This window comes from Oryzias melastigma, linkage group LG3 (genome assembly GCF_002922805.2).
Source record: "Oryzias melastigma strain HK-1 linkage group LG3, ASM292280v2, whole genome shotgun sequence".
Lineage (NCBI taxonomy): Eukaryota > Metazoa > Chordata > Actinopteri > Beloniformes > Adrianichthyidae > Oryzias > Oryzias melastigma.
The window spans coordinates 13,887,400-13,904,955 of NC_050514.1; the positions used below are offsets into that span (position 1 = coordinate 13,887,400).

The following is a 17,556-nucleotide window of genomic DNA, read 5'->3' on the forward strand; positions in this document are numbered from 1 at the left end:
CCGTTCGGGGTCGCGGGGGTGCCGGAGCCTATCCCGGCTACTGAAGGGCGAAGGCGGGGTTCACCCTGGACAGGTCGCCAGTCTGTCTCAGGGCCTCAAGCACACACTCAGTCACCCTCACATTCACACCTAGGGGCAATTTAGAGTCACCAATTAACCTATGAAGCATGTTTTTGGACGGTGGGAGGAAGCCGGAGTCCCCGGTGAAAACCCACGCATGCACGGGGAGAACATGCAAACTCCACACAGAAAGGTCCCAGCCGGGATTCGAACCGGGGCCTTCTCGCTGTGAGGCGAGAGCGCTAACCACTTGCGCCACCGTGCAGCCATTTTGTTATCTTGTAGCACATAAGTAGATGATGTAACATCACCACCATTAAAGCTGCAAGCCTCACCTTTGGTTTTGTGATAGGTGAACTCGTGATTGGTGAGGCGGAACCATCTCTTCTTGAAGTTTTTCATTCCGAACCGTTTTCTTCCTTGAGCTCGCTTGATCATAAACCTACGAGGAAATGGTAAAACACACAAACTCAGAGAACTTGTTTCCATAAACACTAAGTAAATGTGGGTCTGAACTTGCTCCTTTGTGCCTTTCTGCAGTTCTCAAAGAGTGCAGAGTGCAGAGTATAGAGTATAGAGAAGCACTACATAACTAGAACATAAAAATATCCTTTAAAGGAGTACTATGTTGTGAATGTCTTTAGTTTATCAGTTCATACACATGCTGGCATACAGCATCCACTGCTGTAACTGTAGGTGACAGTACAGCACTCATAGACTCATCAGTTTATGAGAACAAAATAAATGAGGTGAGGAAAAAGCTCAAACATACCAGTGATTTTCCATTTGTGTTTACATTTTTTTTCTCATTCAAGTAACCTTTTTAACAAATGTGAGGTTTAATGAATAAAAAAAAATACAGGATTCCTAAAGAAAGCATCGCTATGGATTTTTTTTTTATATATATATAAACAAACCTGTTGATGCAGCTTTTTTGAAAATTCCTTTCTGTTTGATGATCATTTTTCTCAATAAAAAGCAAAAAACTTTATCTTTAAGTTTTATTTTTGTAAACTTTGGCCCAACTTTTTAGCTATCTTGCTTCTCTTTTATCTAACTGATCAAATACCTTTTATCATCTGAGCATGCTTTAGACTAGAGATAATTAGATGTAGAAACATGCAAAAGACATAATAATTGCCCAACGAGAAGGATAATACCTGAATATTATAAAGAAAGTTGGGCATTTGAACATTTTTGACTGGACTGCAATGTAAACACAGCTCATGTAAACATGTAAAACCACTGGTAGGGTCCTTAAAGGGAGAGTAAACAGCAGGATGCCCTTTGTTTTAGAGAGTCAGGGTCATAGCATGAACACAAATGGCAGGCGGCCAGATGCATAAAGGAGGGCATATTTTTTTGTCTCTGCGCAACCTGGCCAACAGGGACAGTTTTTAAACAGTAGGAACGCCAAGTTTTAGAGTCGCTTCAGTGTGATGTGATAAAGTGTAAAAAAAGCGGAAAAGAAAAAAAAGTGTTGAATTTTTCGCTTTTTTTTCTCCAAATGATCAAACTTTGTTTTCTTCTGCTCAAAAACTGAAACATAGAGGATCCTTTTTGCTGCTTCCCTAATGACTGAAAATTTGTGTATGTAAAAAACTGAATTTCCTCTTCATGGATGGCATTGGTTTCAATGTACATTAGGGGTGTAGGGAAAAATCAATTCAGTGATGTATCGCGATATTTCGCTTGGGAGTACTGCAGACAATACGATATTTAATTAACTATTTATGAGTATCTTTCAGCATCTTCCTATCGTTTTCCATCTAAACCCTGGACCACACAGCACACTGAGCCTCTTTGAGCATCTCTACACCGCAACCAAAACAACAAGATCTTGCAAGAACCAGCTCAAAGTTCAGTCAGCCTCATGGTTTTTGTTGTCAGAAGACATTTACTTCTTAGTTTTTATTTGGGATGGGTACCGAACCGAACTTTAGGCTACGTTGATACCAGTTTCAATTTAGTGGTGGTGGTTTACTGGTGTATTGATCAACGCTTTACGTTGATCAATACACTAGTGTTCTTAAATAAATGTTTTACAAAGCATTATGAGAAGTGTTTTTGATGAGTATGGACCAGTAACACACATCCTTTGGCTGCGGGGTGGGGGTTCTCTGTATTCGCGGATTTCGCCTATTCGCGAATTCCTCCAGTCCTTAACCCCCGCAAACAAGGGGGTAATACTGTATACAGTTGCAGTGCTTAATGTTGTAATTTAATCAAATGAATTTTACAATTTTATTACAATGAAAGACATATAATACTCAGGTAGGGTTTTCTTTCCAAGTCACACTCCTTGAATGGCTTCAATATTGTGCACCCTTTTGGTTGCACCAGTAATGTTAAGTCAGGGGTGTGAGGGGCTGTAAGCTAGCAGAAGGGGATGTAAACATAGAGTCCTAAGCAACGGAGAGAGGAAGGGGGGCGGGATTGTTCTGTGCCAACGGTCTCTCCCACAACGCAGATTTTCTAATGAACTCTTGCCACTCTGAAGAAACTATGTCCTTGAAGGCGAAACTGTTTTTTGAGAAACTCTTGTAAGATAGATCACAACTAATCACTTAGAAGGCCTCATTCAAAACAAATCATCTGTCCTTTAAAACCTTTAGGTGTGAAATTTTTGAATAAGAAAGAATTAATTCATGTGCCTTCCAAAGTAAAGTATGTAAGTTTAAAGATTTATGCATTTGGCCCCTGATTGGTAAACACCAAAGTTCTCCCATAGGAATATTTTTGTCTTTTCACCCCCCAACACACATATAGCTCTGGTTTCACATTTGACAGCTATAACAGGTATACAGAATATGGGCGGAGCTCAGAAATGTTTATAGAGGAAGCAACTCCTGCGTTTGCGTGTCTTGCAAGGTGAGGAACAAAACAGGCCATCAGCAACAGTAACTCTAGGTAAGCAGGCTTGAGGCTAACACTTTACTTTACACAGTCATAAGACGGTAACACATCGACAGAACTAATTATCCAAAAATGTAGCAGCACTTTTTTTGGTAAGGTGAGTGTGGAGTCTAGATATAAAGTAAAGTGCAGCGGCGTCTACAGTGGTGGATGACGTTTGGCTTTCCAAGGTGGGGATGGGGTGGTCAAAGTAAAAACACGGGAGGGTGATCACAGGGGGTTTGGATACTTTTATATGGAGAAGCTCTTACCTGCCCTTCGTGCCTTTTGACCCCTTAGCATCAACCCTCTTTATAGTGACCTTTACACTCCTATGCCCGGTAGCAGAAACAAAAGAGGGTGGGGAGGTTGATGAGTGAGGCTAGCTTCTTATGGAAGCTTCTCCTGATGGTGACACCATCACAACAATAGCCGTATTTCTAAGGGTCACCGCCACAGCTATAAAAGTTAAGATTGGGCTTTTTTTCTGAAATCTCAGCAACTTTTTGAGCTTTTTTTAGAATAACAAGGCGAGAGAAAGTATTTTCCTGATGCAAAGAAAAAGTGACTTTACTTCTCCCTTGTTGGTAATTCCACACCCTTGGAGAACATTTAACCCTTTAACACCAGATATATCACCGGCATCACCTAAATAACACACACTATTTGACGTTCTGTAACTCTTTGACCATTGATGTGATCAATATGAATCAGCTTATTCTGATCGGGAGAAAAAAAGCTTTTAATGTCAGCTTTGCACCAATATGCAACACATTTCTCACGTATAGTGCTTCACATCTTATTCTCCGCTTCAGAATCCACTGGAATTGCGAAAATTGCATAAACGATTGAAGAGTTTTGGTAGTCAAAAGACTGTAAATCAAATTAAAACTTGTATTTGGAGCTATTTTAAAAAGTAATAGGTGCATAAATGGAATGCAGACTTAGTTAACAGACAGCTTTTAGACGAGTAGAGGGGCCACTGTACCTGCCTTCAAGTATCAGAGTTGTACATTGAGTCAATCATTTTGGTAAATAAATTATGCTAAATATAAAGTCTTTGGCCAAAACAGAAGCTGAAATAATTTCAATAAGTTATAAATGGACAGAGAGTAAAAAAAAGACCTGATTTTTGTTTAGTTCTTTCTACAAATGTAAGATTATTAGGATGCTGGTTCCTTACCCCTCTTTGAGCATGATTGGGGTTTCAATGCTTTTCTGATCCCATTTGCCAGAAGTGGAGATCAGGTCCAGGAACTGGAGAGATTCCCATCAAAGTGTCAGCCAAAGAAATGGATGATGACGGTATATAAGGATATATATGAGGTATATTTTTTAAAATGTTGACACATCTCACATGCAGGAATCTGGGTTAGAGGAAACACTCACATTCTTTACAGCGTCTGCATATTTCTGCTCATTGAAGTAGTCATAAAACGAAGCCATGTAAGACTCTTTGAAGTTGGCCTTGGAAAGAAAATCAGAAAAACAAAGGATATTGGCACTTTGTGGATAAATATAACATTAACAAATGATTAGTTTGGAGAGGAGGAAACGCATTGAGCTAAAACACTCACAGATTTAGATTTGGCGAGACTTCCCAAAGTCTGGATCGTCTTTGAGATGAGGGTGAGGGTTCGGGAGGTGGCGGGATCCTATAAACACAAGGAGGCAGATCAACCATCATACTGGTTAAAGCAGAGCTCTGCAACCTGAAACTCTGGAGCAGCGTGCATCTTTCATCCCTTTATTCTACCTCTATGGCTTTGAAAACAGATAAAATCATAGTACAGTAATTTGAACAAATGGGGCATAGTTTTTTATTGCACTTTAAGATAAATTATATGAGGTGTTTTACAATGCTGACATATAGAGGTATTGTGCTTTGCCATTCTTCAGTAAACCATACATTTTATTAAAAAAAATGTAGTTTCCTAAAACGCAGAGAGGCAGGAGTTCATTAAAAATTCGTTGGTCTGGAGCAATCCCACCCTCCTTCCCTTCACAAGATAATGTTAAAAACACAAAATAACACAATATTCATCATAGTGGGTCTTTAAAAAAGTTTGTTTGTAGCTTGAATTTACGTAATAACTAATCCCTCTAAAAGACACAACGTCAAATATGTTACACTTTCCTAAAACTAGTGCTGAATATCAAACTCACCGGATGGTGGGGGCGCAGATGGAACAGGTTAGGGGAGAGGATAGCTGGAGCGAAGAAGCGCAGGAAGATGAAACTGCTGACCGCTGTGTATCGCACGTCTTGGTCAACTAGAAGTAAAAAAAAAACAGTAAGGTCACATGCAATTCATTCATTAGAAGACTTTCTCATCATATGTTGTTAATTTCCGACACAATGCAGTTTTAAAATATTTAATTCGATCTAAAAAACCTCAGAAGTGAAACATTTTTCTAATATAAAGTAATGGGGATTTAAAACTCCTCCTGAGGCTTTAAAAGAGACAAGTATTTCTTCCTGTGACCAGCAGGAGGCACCCCTGCACAAGACATGACCTTTATTGTTACAGATGACCTCAAGAAGTGAGTGGGAGGCTTATGTATTTTTTTGTTTGACAGAGCCTGCAGAGGACAAGAAGCCTTTTAGTGAATCTGCAGTGCATAAAAAGAGAGCGTCCTTGGTCCTTCCATTCTCATTTCCTTCTCACTTATTACCGGCTGTCCGCGGTGAGCTTTTCAGGAAGCGGGTTACCTTGGAAACGAGTGGCGGCGGACTCTCTCAGGGAGAAGAAGATGTCACACATGACGGTGGGACAGCGGACTCCAGAGGTGGTGATGACATTGAAGATGCGGTCTACGTACTGGAGGAGGTTCTCCTGAGGAGAGGAGGGAGATCGGAGGGATCACACGCCACGGACTAACAACAGGAGAACACAACAGAGACACAATCCGGCTTCTTACCCTGTTCGTCTCCAAGTTCTCTGACTCTTTGAGCTTGACAGGATCGATTTCACAGGGTTTGTGTTCTGTGCAGATCTATGATGAGGTATTGAAGCACGATAAATCAATGTGCGGCTGAACCCTCAGGCAGGGACAAGGGTCACAAACAGGAGAAAACAGAGACATGCAGTGATAGGGAAACGCTTCCGTACCTCATCTATGATCGGCTTAAGTGTGACTTGTAGATAGTGCATTCCTGCCAGCTTCATGGTTTCATCGATACATTTGGAGGTCAATGAATTTCCCCGGAAAATGGTGTTTGGATCCCTGCAATAAGAAGGAAGTGTTTAATGTTTTTAATGTTGTAAAATTTCAACAATTCACAAAAAAATAAAAGACATCTCTGATTGAAGCCCTTAGTCACTCACTGTGTGCGGTTGACTTCAGCGTGTGCGATGGCGCTGATAAAAGGCACTACTTTGCCATAGTGGAGAAAGAGACGTACAAGCGGAATGGCAGCTTCCTGCTTTTCCCGGCACACCTCCCCCAGGATATGAGCGGTGGACGCAGACACGGGCTGAGTTTGGACGAGAAGAAGGAGTAAAAAATAAAAAAAGTGAGCCTGGGGTTTGGACATCCCAGCGGCGCAGAGACTCTTTTTACGAACCTCCACGTTGGCAGAGTCCAACAGCAGATCTCTGAGGGGGTTGTAGTGTTCGGATGGAAAGACGTGGTCCTCGGTGTAAACGATGTTCAGGCGCAGAGAGCCCAGGTCCTCCACCTTCACTGACTTCCCTCCATTCTCCCGGGGCTGCAGAAAGTACCTGAACAAAAACGGAGTCGCACATTGATGGATTTAGATCATATGAAAAAATTAATTATCTCTTTAATTTTACTGTTTTTAACTGCACTGACCCTCTCATAAATCAATTATATTTGCAGCAATTAAAATTAAAATTATTTTTTTTCTGACTGATTAACAGTTTTTTACTCCAAAATTTTAAAACTACGCTTTTTTTCCTCAACTATTCTCAATAATCTGTAAACCAGAGGGGGGCAGTAGTGAGTTACTTTGCTACATTTACCTACAATTTTGTAAATATCTAAGTAGTTTCATATTTTTACTTTTATTTTGGAAAGTTTTCATAGATTTGAAATCTATAGATGCTCTACTATTAAAGGGTTAAGACAGAAATATAAATTTAAGCAGGTTGAGTGTTGCAGGACTTTTCTGGCCCCTCCCACTCTGCCTTGCTGTATGTTTTTGCCCCATTAGATCTGGTAATAGAGCATGGAGATAAGAAGGTAATCCAGTTTACAAGTTTTCAAGGAATAAAGGTGTTTGCTCCTGCAGATGAAGCGTCATACAGTAGATTCTCCCATTAAACCACCACTATTGTAATTTAGGAATTTAAACAGATACGTGCTGCATCTGCTAAGACACAGTAAGCTTGAAGAGGATCAGCTGAGCAACAGAACTTTATTATTTTGTTGTTATTAGGTCAGCTGTACCAGGGTTTTAATAGGGTTTTAAATTTAAAGAAGAGGCACAAGGTCATCTGTCTGTGTCCACAAAGAAAATATTAAAAAGATACCTGCAAAAACTAAACTTTGTTCACCATTAAAAATCAACTTATCTCAAAATAAAGTGTTTTTAGACTATAATTTTTGATTTTCAGCATATCTAACAAATAATGTGCAGACAGTGATCACCTCATAAAAACCCATATTTGTTTGTAATTTTGCATTTTTAAAAACTTTTGTTTAATCTTTGATTTAATATACATTTTAAAAATCTGTAATAGAACAAAAACACTGAAATCAGTCAACAACCATCGTATAAAACGTTGCTCTCACCAGGCATCGTGCACGCCAGCTTGGCCCAGGACTCGCAGAGGGACGCGCACTCCGCCCAGGAACTCGTCTCCGAACTTCAGGTTGCTGGCGTTCCACAGATCCACCCTGAACACCAACCAAAGTTAACACAGAAAAGAGGTATACAAATGCGCGTTGATAAAGCAGCAGCCTTACCTCAGCGCTAGTTTATCAACATCCTCCTCTTCAACATCAAACTGCCTCTTTGTGTAGCTTAACGGCCGCGTAACCTACAAAACGGAGTCACACCATTAGATATTTGTACATACATTTTTCGCTGTGAACATATTTCTGAATATCTGACACCACGTTGTAGAGTTTGTGTGTCCCACGAAAAAGAGGGGGACAGAAGAATGAGGGAAAGGGGGTTCATGTCCTGGTTAGGAGTAAATAAACGGGTCTTGTCAGTTTGAAATCAATGGGCCAGATTGTTTGGTTTGTCTGAATCAATCATACTCTTGTCCTGCTGTCTGCTGGTGCGGCAGCGAGGAGGCCAGAGGGAGGAGCAGAACAAAAATGTCACTTCAGAGCAGCAGAGAGACACAGTTTACGAGGCCACTCTGAAAAAGGGTGAGCGCCAAAAACAATCCAGTGTGCAGCTATTTAATGGCTGGAATTAAACACCAGTGAGTTTCAAAGCTGACCGCATAAATGCTGGTTTTCACTGTGTCATTAGAGGGACTTTTCCTCTGAAGATTTCTGCACAATTTTTGGATTTTAGTGGTCAAAAGAGAAATAGTTCAGTGTTTTATAGCAAAAAAAAAGTATGTTTATGGTTAAATCTACTGTGTTGTCATAGCAGTAGATGCTGGTGACATAAATCATGTTGGATGAGGGGGAAGCACCTCAAAGTAGAAAACCTCATCAAACTGGGGGTTGTTGGTTTTCCTCTTCACTTTGGTCTTCTTGGCTTCTGACCTGACATATAAAAAAAAAAAAAAAAAACAAAGTCATGAAACTAATTAGCAAAAAACTTCATAAAAAATGTAAAAATGCACAAAAAGTGGAGAAACTTGCCTGGAAGGACCTAGTAAGGAGACAGCAGCGTAGGGATCACACTGACCATTGATGATCGGAAGACCTTGGCACTCCAGGACTCTGCAGAAACAAGCAAATGACATCATTACAGCAAGACTCAGGGCTTTCAAAGTGGGTATTAATGCAAAAATGCTGAATTCAATTTTAATTTCTAATTTACCAAGAATAAGAAAAAAAATCTATTAATTTCTCAAAGTTCCTTTTTCACACTGCAATAACAAGCTCCCAAGAAATAAGTCAAAAAAATAAAAAAGTCAAAAAATATCTTTAAATAAGTAAAAAATCTGTCAATGTAATAAGAAAATTAGTCTTTTATTTTTGCCATTTGAATATGTTTTCTTAAATAAATGTTATTTTGATGTTGAAAAACTTGATAAGATTATTTTTCTTGCAAAACAGAAAATTATCTTTTTTTTTTCATTTTTGAAGTGCGTTTTTTTACGTGGTTTTCATTTCAGATGGTTGAATTTTCCTTGAAGAATCAATATAGTGCTTTCCAAGTGCAGATGGATTTTCTCAAACTTTGTCCCGATCAGGAAGTCTCCTCATTAGTGAGTCAAGTGACTAATAAATGCGGGTCACAAGCAGAAATAGCAAAACCTAATTTCATCAGTCCCCATGCACTTTCAGCTCAACCACGAACTCTCTGATGTGGTATCCAGCAGAACATTTTGCTAAAAAAAACAAAAAATAACCCCAAAGTTTTCACATTTTGATGCTTGAGCTTTTTAAAGTCCCACTCCGGTTATCTTTTCATCTATTTTTGAAGCGCTCCCAGTGGTCTTTTAATTACGATTATACTTTATTTTTTAGCCCAAATTATAAAAAAGTGCTGTTTTCAAGGGCATAGTTTCTGCAGAGCGTCAGTAGTTCATTAGAAATCACTCTTAATTGTAGATGGTACTGTTGGCAACCCCGCCCCCCTTCCCCTCTCCATTTCGTAGCGGAGCATAGCAGGGAGCTTTTGGCCCGTCCAGCATATTTTTTAAGTCACAAATAATATTTTTTTCAAACAATATTTTTTGACTGCTCCTGATTCTCAATGATTTCAAAAAAGAAATCCTCAGAAATGCAATTTTAAGCTTAATTTCTTTAAGTATGTCCTCCATCTTCAGAAAAATGCCACAAGAAAATGTTAAAAACACGAAAAACACAATTTTCCTTGCAGTGGGATTTTAAGGCTTTATCTCAACACAGCATCTGGATGAACAGCATAGCAACATTTGACAGTTATAGGCTCATTATTGGGGCTTTCTGTCCCTTTTGAGCTTTTATATGGAGAATGTTAATTACAGATTCTCAACCTGTTCTACAGTGAAGTAATAACAAAATAATAATGATTTTGGAGTTTTCTGTGCGTTTTGTGCTTACAATGTATGTATATCCATTATTCATTCACTTCTACTTGCTGATGCTTCTGATGTACCCACAGCTGCCTTAGGGCAGACTGACAGAGGCGTGGCTGCCAGTTATTACCATCACCGGGACATTCATACGCATTCACACAGTGGATCCACACTGGAGTGTCTTGCCCAAGAACACAACAACAGTTGACAAGGGGAGCGAGGTTGGAACTGCCAACCTTTCAATCATCGGCTAACCCGCTCACCCACCTGAGCCACTGTCGCCCTGTAAACCATGAAGACCTCTGAACGGGTAGTGGTCTGCCACCTGAGGCTCTGCAGCCACATGTGACCCTTTGATCCATTCTTTGCAGCTCTCTGGTTGAAGAATTTTAGAAAGCAATGTGTGTTTTTGACTATACAGCGCATCAAGCACAACAAAACAGTCAAATGAGTCAAATTTATTCAACTGATTCACAAACAGTTGAAGCATAGTACATACTGTATCTGTGAGGCTCCTGACTACAGTACCCATAATGCTTCAACTATCCACCAAGCAGTGTGACCTTGTTGTTTACTAAAGTCGAACATTTTGACAGATTTTTTTATTGCTGTGTAACACAAAAAAATAATTTGAGGTCAGTAAGCATAGGCAGAAGTTATACCTAAGGTACAGTGAATTAGAAACTAGATTATCAAATACTGAATTAATTTCAAGCATTTCCATGTGGTCCAAAAATTTTGGAAAGGCTCACTTAATTAGCTCTGATTCATTTTAGTTTGTTAGATTTATGAATTCCTGGTTGAGATGCACCAGCAACAATAAAATAAACAGTATATAGTAGGTTTTTTTTCTTAATCGCTGCTGTCATCACACTACCTACAGCTCCATTTGCTGCATTAAGATGATCCTATATGGTACAGGGTGTCTTTTAGTCTGAAAGGAAATCATATCAAAAGTAAAAAATAATAAAAATATTATCTCTTTATGGTTGTGTGTTATTTATTCACATTTATTTAAATTTATCATAATAGTGACATTAACATAAATACAAATCAGTGTCTTATTTTCTAAAAGAGTGAAGTTAGACTTTGTGGTTCCTACTGGGTTGTGGTCAGTGAGAAAATGACACAAATGAGTGTTGGAGGTTGCAGACGGCTGTCTTAGCGGAACAGTCAACCTTAAAAAACATAATAGATGAGCTGGAAGCTTTTATGTAACCAGGCTTTATTCCATTTAGTTATTATTTAGCAAAAAAAAAGTTGTGAAAACATCCAGTTTTCATCTGGACTCGTCATGAAAAAGCATCACATAGAACCACTTCCATCAAACTAAAGTGATTCCAAAACATCTTCATGAGAAGGTGACACATTCTGCAACCATGTGGAGTAATTTAGCGCCCCACAATGGGCTGAAATAGCAGCGTCCATGATCTGTGTCTGTGGCAGATCTGTGTCTGTCCCGGCTGCCGGATGACATCATGCTTTAATGGGGTTTAGGGCTCGTACTGAGCCCACAGCAGGACGGCTCCCTTCCTGTGTGTCACAGTGATGCAGCACCACTCCCGCCGCACAATCAATTAAACAGCAAATCCCAGCGCTGCCCAAAATGACACACATGCGACGGCCTGCCCCGTCCTGTCCGCACGTAAACACACACTTCCCTAATAAGAAACAAGGATCAGGCTGGGTTAAGCATTGCTAATTCCGGAGCACTTCCTGTGCGGTAAGCTGGTTTATATAACCCCTGCTTGGCCTACAATCCAGCCCCATCTCCCCTGTCATGACCGCTGTGAGCTCTGACATGCACACAGAGGCAGTGGAGCAGACGTGTTTGTTTTAGCTGACAGTCCTCGTATAAGGTTCCTCTACGCCCACGCTTCCCATCAAAAAGGATTTCACTCAAATATGAATTACATCACCGCCTCTCTGCCACCCCACATAACCTGCATACATAATGGCTGCGCGGTTACGGGTCGCTGTCCTCACCGCCACATTATTAGATTGATAAAAATGGGAACTTTTTATTTGATTACTCCTGACGCAGATGTCACATTCTAGCCTGAGCCTGGGAGACAAAACAATATGAAGAATTATAGGGGGAAAAAATCCTGATAGGAATATTTGATGAGTTATGGAGCAGGCTTTTGCAGGATTGCACCAAAATATTTAGTAGTTTAAAGTCCATGAAAACAGATACAATTTCTTCCTTGACACTAAACATTTGAGAACTTGATGTACCTACTTGATGTTCCTCTTTTTTCTGTCTTAACCAAGTAGATCAGTCAGATGTTTGTGAGAGCCCATAGGAGTCATTAAACATGCATGTTCAGTGATGCATCACTAAATGTCATCACATCTCGACTTTTTTATTCATTTCTTCAGCTTCCTGACATATTTTGTGTAGAAATGTGCACAAATGCTTAAATGTTGACATCAAAATAGGTTATAGTTTGTAGCTTAAACATCACATAAAAAATAATATTTTATTGGATGTTGGATGCATGAAACTGTTGTTTTTAATTTAATTTTGAAAATGAATTATTAGAATTCAAACATCCAACTATCCCAATCTGCAAAGAACTTAAGTTTGTTTAAAAGAAACTGATTTATTTTGACATTTCTTTTTTATTTCCAGCAGCTCCTTCGAATCAAAGTGGACATATTTAGACAATTTATGAGGGTCTTTACCATTAATTCTCCGAGCATTTGGGGAAACTAAGCCTGCACACTGTACTTGTTTTTTGACTCATTTAAACACTGTGTGACACCATCAAAGACAGCTCATCTGACTCAGTGACATTTGTGGTCACAAGATCAAAATGAAAGCTGAGGATGCTCGAGTCATCTCGAGAAGCTCTCGGCTGAGGTAGCTTAGACTTGCAGAGCCTGAGACCACACTGGTGCAAAGTTGGTACCACCCTTCCAAACTTGAATGCAAACAAAGAAGAACATCTCAAATAAAAATAGACCTAAAAGGCATTTTAGCAGAAAGTGGCCAATTCCAAACAGGCGGCTGGACTTACATTTATCACTTTAATGAAACAGATTTATAACACATTTTTCTTAAAATTGCAATTAAACTGTTATAAAATGCTTTTTATTAAAATATTTCCTTTATTTTGGGTGGAATATGTCAAAACCTGCATTAGATTAAAGAAAAAACATGTTTCTTTTTAAAAAGCTGAGTTCAATTTCACAAAAATGTCCTCTGACAAACATGTGGAGTCAGGAAATAACCTAAATAGACTCTGCGCTACAAAGCAAACGATTCATAAAACAACTTTTCATGCAACTATCTAAAGGCATTTATGAGCAAAACTTACAAAAATAAATAAATAATCAAGTAATTTATTTGTCAGGAGAATGATCGTGGGGTTCCAGTAAACAAACAGTCATTATGCACCAAACTTTGAACAGGAGTGGTCGACTCACTAAATGAGAACAACAAGGACTCATTAGGGATGCCATAAAAATCCAGAAAACATGCAAAGAGCTGAAACGCCACATGACTCAGTTAAGATCAGCATTCATGATGCAGCTACAGGAAAGAGTCGGGGCACCAAAGGCACCCATGGGAGAGATCAAGCTGGAAACCACTGCAAACAGTTTTCGCAACATTGCATGTGGTCAAATATGCGGTACAATTACTTTCTCTTTAAAAACATGTTGCCAATAGAACAGAGAAAAAAAACCCAACCTCTCAGCTTTAACAAGAAGACATAAATGAATATATTTGTCAATCTGGTGAATGAAAATTAAAGTCAACACACAATTCTGAGAGGTCATAAGTGAAGGATTTAGCAGGAATATATTGGAGCAATTTACACTTTATTTTTTAAATAAGCTCTTATTTTGATGGAGATGAAATAAACTTTATTTAATTTAACAGCAGCTGGAAACGCCACATGTCCAGTCATTCTTAAGGGCTGAAAAATGATTGAACATTTATTTGAAAATCCTTGTTTTTTTTCCTAAGAAAAATGTAATTCCTGCAGCTGCTGCTGTGATAAGTCAATCCTCTTATTGTTTGAACAATTAATACCATTGAACCAGTGACTTTGTTGAAAAAAAAAATCTTTCAGTGAAGGATTTAACTCTGAGAGGATGCACAGATTCAGTCCAATAGAATGACTCTTTCAAAATAAGAAGTTTGACCCCAATGATGGTGTTAAAAAGTGTAAATACTCGAGGCTTCAATCAGATGAAATATTTAAAGACGCACTCCAATGAAAATTGTCTTTTTAACATGTTTTTCTAGCATTTTTCTCCTGGAGGACATTTATAAAATAGTTTAATGCATTTCTGATTATTTCTTTATTCAAACCGTGATGAATCAGCAGTAAATTAAAAATTTCTATTTGAAAAAGCTCAGGTTTGTGACGCAGAGTCTGACATGGGCAGGCCAAAGTCTTACCACTTCTCGCCACTCTTCCTCCTGAACTCCTCATGTATGACTTTGTTTTCCTTGTCTGAGCACAGCTCCAATATCGTTCCCCATCTTTGTTGCACTACTAATGTTAGGTTGGGGTTTGAGGGGCTGTAAGCTAGCAAGAGAGAGTGTAACTCAGGGGTGTCAAACTCAACCGTCTGATCTCAAGTGGGCCGGAACAGTAAGATAATAGCAAAACAACCAAAGCTTTGTTTTTGTTTTGTTTTTTTTCTCAGTTGGAAAAAATACCTTAACCAACCTAGTAGCCTAATCACGTAATATTATAATTATTTCTTGATCTCTTGTTATGGCGGTTTAGCATTTTCTATGTTTCCCCTAGTGGCAGAATTGCGCATTGCGGTCATTTTTTTAAAGAACCATAACTCATTACAGGAAGTGGCTAAAAGCTTGTTTTTTTCCTCAACATCCTTATAAATTTTTCTCTTCATGACTGGGCCAGATTAAACTCTCTGGCCCGCGGGCCGTATGTTAGACACCCCTGGTGTAAAGAGATGGATGATGGGAAGTGGAGGCGGGCTTACTCCACTGTAACAGTCCTGCCCACAACTCAAAGACTAATTTATAAAGGATTCCTGCCGATGTGCAGAAAATAAGTCTTAAAAAAGTACACCGGGTTTTTTATTTCTGGCTAAAAACGGCATACTCGTAATTAAAAGACCACCTGGAAGGATTTTAAAATAGGAAAAAACTAAGTTGGAGTGGGACTTGAATTAAAGTTTCTTTAAAACATTTACAATTGACATCTAAGAAAAGTATTTTTTAGGGATAAAAGTTTTAAACATGCAGGAAAAAGACCTATTTTTTCTCCTTCCAAGAAGAGTTGGTTAGTCTACAGCACTGCTGCCTTCAGGTGTAATTCACCTCAGGAACCCGTGTGACGTGAGGGATTCTGCTGATGTGCAGAGCTGAATGTATTTCACACACACGCGTCTTTCTAGAGAACTCTGCCTGCATGACATCCTGCTCTAAGCTCTAAGCTCCTTACCAACAATGTGCTCTGGGAACAGAGCCATGCTGGCTCATCATCAGAGTTCACTGCTGCATTTTACCCATGAGGGAAGCCAACACACACACACATGTGAGAGTGTGCTCTCCATCCACACGTACGGCTGTGAGGTGCAGTGTTCACAAAACTGGCGTTGTTTTTGAGCCACACTCCAAACACAAACTTCAAACCGTCCTAGTGCCAGTCAAAAGCTGTTGCCAGGTAACAGGCCACGCACCACAGAGGTGTAATGAAGCGTCCTGCGCTGAAGCCAGCATGACATTTAGCACTGTGAGAATGCTCCTGTGCATGACACACGCATCACAATAAACACAAGTGTGATGACGCAGGCTGCTGGAAACTTCCGGACTAAAAGCGACTAGATTTGACCAGGCTTGCTAAGTTTTCTCGACTTTCTGCCTAAATCTGCAAAAACAGAGCAAAGGAATTGCACCAGAACTGAATTGTTCAACAATCCCCATGTATTTGGTAAAACTGCCCAACTAATGAATATGTTCAAACAAAATGAGTGAAGTACAAACTCCAGTCATTTTTTTAAACTTTTTTTCTATGATTATGGCATTTTAAGACAAAATTGTCGCAAAGCAACCCCGCCCCCCTTCCCTTCCACATTGCTGAGAGCTCAGAGCAGGGAGAGTGCCCCTAGTATTTTCTACATTACAAATAAACTTTTTTACAACCAGTTTTGTTTTTTCTGTTGCTGATTCACAATGATTTGAATACAGAAATACACAGAAAAGCTATTTTAAGCTTAACTTTCTTTATATATGAAAATGAACATCTTAAAATAACACCAAAAAAAACAAAACACAGTCTTACCTAGTTGCCAGTTTATGGCTGATGACTCCACTGTCAGTGATGACTTCACTCAGACGCAGCTCCAGGTGCACCTTTCCCTGCATGACACACAAACACAGGCCAGTGTCCCATCAGCTACATGCAAACCCCGTTTCAATGCTTGCTTTTGATGCAATGCAAATTTCTGCTGAATCTAGCAAACAGCTCTCAGCCTCATTCACTCCATGAACTCGCTGCAGGGTCAGAGCCAATCCATCAGCAGGCGCAAAGGCATCTCCTGCCATTCATCCAAGGTGCCTAAAAACGCAGCAAATCAAAAATGGGGAGGCAGATGCCACCCAGGCTAAAAGGTGTAAGGTTCCCCTACACACACACACACACACCCGGTGTAAACATGTGCTGATTCTTCTGCATCACGCTGCAAATATTTTGCCTGTGAAGTGATTGGATTAATGTCATAATGACAGAGCGGCGTTTGCAGCTGTCTAGAAAAGCTCCATTAATTAACGGCATCAGTATGCAAACTCACAGGCGTCGCTCGCTCTGACTGATTCAATGGAGGGAAACAAACACACACACACACATGTGCACACAGGCCAAACAATGTGTTCTCTATTGAGAGGAGAAAAAAGAGACACTCTATCTTCCTTCTTCATTTGATCCATCTCCTCGTCTTTTTCTCTCTGCTCCTCTCACACATCCTTCCTCTCTCCGGCTCCTCGGATGAATGTGTCTCTGTATCAGATAGCTGCTACGGGGCTCCACACACCCATCTGTCTGCAGATGTTCCTGCACGCTGTTCAATGAGTATGTGTGTGTGTGGGTGGGTGGGAGAATGACTGGGAGTGTTGAATAGTGAATGGGAGGAAATATTGGACATGCAGCTCTGTCGAGTGGAGGATGATTTCATGATTATTGGAAGTTCTTAAATAAATGTGCAATTGAAGACTAATTTTAGCCAAAATATGTGTTTTTGGGAACAAATAAAGATTTTGGTCAATAAGGGACAAACTTTTTTTAAGTTATTAAGATTTTTTTTAATAATAACCAGCAGTTGCAAGTAAGGGAAAAAAAATCAGTTTGGCGATATGTCACAATACTTCATTTGTCGATATTTGAATCGACTGATTAATCAGTTATTAGCATCCTTCAGCATCTTACTTTTGTTTTCTACTGTTTAATATTTTA

General features: G+C 39.5%; 1 protein-coding gene across 1 annotated transcript in view; it reads right to left on the reverse strand.

Moving 5' to 3' along the window:
* Nucleotides 1-17,556, reverse strand: part of rasa3 (RAS p21 protein activator 3) — a 51,287-nt gene that overhangs the window by 6,315 nt on the left and 27,416 nt on the right. The window contains exons 5-19 of the mRNA XM_024294768.2: nucleotides 16,390-16,466; nucleotides 8,748-8,828; nucleotides 8,576-8,648; nucleotides 7,887-7,960; nucleotides 7,713-7,817; nucleotides 6,523-6,679; nucleotides 6,284-6,432; nucleotides 6,068-6,182; nucleotides 5,877-5,951; nucleotides 5,668-5,791; nucleotides 5,122-5,228; nucleotides 4,533-4,610; nucleotides 4,345-4,422; nucleotides 4,139-4,212; nucleotides 396-502 (exon numbers count right to left, since the gene is read on the reverse strand). Of these exons, the coding sequence (XP_024150536.1) occupies nucleotides 396-502; nucleotides 4,139-4,212; nucleotides 4,345-4,422; nucleotides 4,533-4,610; nucleotides 5,122-5,228; nucleotides 5,668-5,791; nucleotides 5,877-5,951; nucleotides 6,068-6,182; nucleotides 6,284-6,432; nucleotides 6,523-6,679; nucleotides 7,713-7,817; nucleotides 7,887-7,960; nucleotides 8,576-8,648; nucleotides 8,748-8,828; nucleotides 16,390-16,466 (1,474 nt within the window). The remainder of the gene's footprint in view (nucleotides 1-395; nucleotides 503-4,138; nucleotides 4,213-4,344; nucleotides 4,423-4,532; nucleotides 4,611-5,121; nucleotides 5,229-5,667; nucleotides 5,792-5,876; nucleotides 5,952-6,067; nucleotides 6,183-6,283; nucleotides 6,433-6,522; nucleotides 6,680-7,712; nucleotides 7,818-7,886; nucleotides 7,961-8,575; nucleotides 8,649-8,747; nucleotides 8,829-16,389; nucleotides 16,467-17,556) is intronic.